This window comes from Penaeus vannamei, chromosome 11 (assembly GCF_042767895.1).
Source record: "Penaeus vannamei isolate JL-2024 chromosome 11, ASM4276789v1, whole genome shotgun sequence".
In the NCBI taxonomy this organism is placed as follows: Eukaryota; Metazoa; Arthropoda; class Malacostraca; order Decapoda; family Penaeidae; genus Penaeus; species Penaeus vannamei.
In genome coordinates this window covers 42,726,302-42,728,801 of record NC_091559.1, presented here as the reverse complement: position 1 = coordinate 42,728,801, position 2,500 = coordinate 42,726,302, and the positions used below count along the sequence as shown (strand labels likewise).

The following is a 2,500-nucleotide window of genomic DNA, read 5'->3' as shown; positions in this document are numbered from 1 at the left end:
AGAAGTTTGTGTAAATTTCTCAAAGTTTACTATCTTTAAAGATATAGGTTAGTGTGTACAGAGTCACAGCATTTCTGATGTGATTGTTATTGTTTCATTCTTAAAGTATTCATCTTTTTTATGTCTGTTACTGATTTTTGTGCATGTTTTTTCTATTTTGAGGATTTGATTCGCAAGGAACTTCAGCCTAACTTTATTAGAGGAGGCATCTATATATGCTCTAGTAGTGTTAATAGTTGATAGTAATAGATAATGATTGTAATCATTAATGAGGCATTCGGAAGATCTTCAAGTCCTTGTCTTGCTCATCCAGACAATGTGTCAGAACCAGCAGGACAAGGCCACCTTTGGAACCTCTGAGGCCTTCATTGCCACAGTACAACTAGCTCAAAAGTAAACATTCACATTATTAACATACCAATGTCTATTTTATGCACAGCATAGGGTTTGTAACTCCTTTGATGCATTGGTAACTTACCTGCAATTGACAAACACACAAATACCCTTTGATTACAACAATAAAGGGCCATGAAATTACATAACAATTATTCTTGGTTGCCTGCAACAGTCACTGTTTACATATAAATGCTATTGTGATGTCATCTGGTCCTGCTCGTCTGGCTATGAAGGAGGGTGAGATGGACGAGATGATCAATTGTCCTGAACATCTAAGTAGTTTTGAATGGTCAGAACATCTTGTCCAAGTTGTTGGATAAGGAATTCAAAATGCAAAATTAGGTTTGTGAGGCAGCAGCTGCAGTTTCAGTAAGAGCTTACCAGAAATGCTTTGGAGGGAAGGCAATAAATTATTTGGTAATTTTATGGAGGAATGGGAAGATCTCCCTGGCCAATTATCATGGAATATAGAACTAGTCCAATCTTTGTCTTGCCAGATTACATATGGTGAAGGTTTGTTTGTCTTTGCAAAACATAAAAGCCACAGCATTGAAAGGCCACAGCATAACATGATACATGTCTGTTTTTGAAATTTAACAAATGGCCAAAAGGGTTTAGGTCAAATCGAGTTTAATTTTTGAAGTTTGGCAATATGATGTAAGAGAAGTTGAGCAAAGTCAGATCAGAATCATGGTAAGCCAGTCATAGTGTCCAATAGTCTTCATAGTCTACAGCGCATATTCACACAAACACAAAACACACACATAAAATTTATATAGAAAGAAGCACACATAGGTAAGTGGTTATTAGATATTGTAAACTAATTTGAATTTAATTGAACTTTAAAAGTTCTCTTTTACATTTTTTAAGGAAAAGGCAGATTTTTGGTACTTTTTTATTTTTTTGTTCTATGATTCTAAGTTAAACATTAGTAATTCACATAAGAATAAATTATCATGTTGCAGGAGAGTGTATCTGGCATGTCCCCTGTACCTGAGCCAATGCAGAGCAGAAAGGGAGAACCGGGAGGTAATGATGAGGAAGAGCTGAATCCTCCCACAGGCTTGGCATTGGGACAGGCAGTATCATCAAGTGACGATGAACATGATTCAAATGACACGGAGAATGAAACCCACAATGGATACATTCCTTTACCTCAATATAATGATGTGGTAAATTGAAATAATTTTCTGTATTTGAAAATCTTTAGATATTTGTTTCATCTGATATTTATGGTACACTTTATTGGCTCAGCATCAATGCAGTTTCTTATAATTGCAACAGGAGGAGGAGGAACATGAAGGCGAAATTGATTATTCTTCTCTCTCTGGGCTAATGTCTGCTTTAGCCACACATGGACCTAATGTTGTGGGTGATACTGAAGAAGAAGAGACATGTGATGTGAAAACTGAAGAAGTTGAAGGTGCAGTAGGTATTGCTTCCAACGTATCCACAAGCACATCAGTGCTGGCACAACAGGTCAGTTAAAAGAATATTATAGAATTAGGAAGATACTACCAATTAGTATCTTACAAAGTTGATAGGACTTTTAAGAGAACAGCTTATTATATTCCTTAATCTAGATATTTCAGATCTGAACAAGAAAAGATTGATCATTACTTACATGAGATACTGGAAGTTAATCAGGAAAGCCGTCACTTTTTAGGAGATGTCAAATCTATCCTTGATTTTCATTTATTGTTCTCATTCCTATCTGTTTTAGGCTGAACAGCAAAGAAGAGAGGAAATAGCCTTAGAGCAAGCCACAGTATGGAACTCCCCAGCCCCTGAGCGGCTGAGCTTGGATGGAAATAAAGTAGAGGAGATTAAGTCAGTGATGGCCTCCTTTAGTCTTCCACAGTCTGCAATTCCTCCATGGGCCAAGGACTTATCAGAAGAAGACTGGAAAAACCAGGTTGCCTGCCTTATATCTAACAAAAAATCCCTATAATTTTAGTATTATGAATACCTGTAATGTTGATATACTGTGGCCTTTGAATTAAGGTCTGGAACATTGTGATATTAATGTTTTATTCAGTTGTATTATTGTTATGGGAATTATGAATATATATATATATATATATATATATATATATATATATAT

At 35.6% G+C, this 2,500-nt stretch overlaps 1 protein-coding gene across 1 annotated transcript in view; it reads left to right on the top strand.

Annotated features, from left to right (window-relative positions):
• The window catches only part of LOC113829399 (male-enhanced antigen 1), a 2,679-nt gene that overhangs the window by 58 nt on the left and 121 nt on the right, over positions 1–2,500 (top strand). The window contains exons 1-4 of the mRNA XM_027382575.2: positions 1–47; positions 1,362–1,568; positions 1,681–1,875; positions 2,120–2,500. The exon at positions 1–47 is cut by the window's left edge and continues 58 nt beyond it; the exon at positions 2,120–2,500 is cut by the window's right edge and continues 121 nt beyond it. Of these exons, the coding sequence (XP_027238376.1) occupies positions 1,377–1,568; positions 1,681–1,875; positions 2,120–2,347 (615 nt within the window). The 5' untranslated portion in view covers positions 1–47; positions 1,362–1,376 and the 3' untranslated portion in view covers positions 2,348–2,500. The remainder of the gene's footprint in view (positions 48–1,361; positions 1,569–1,680; positions 1,876–2,119) is intronic.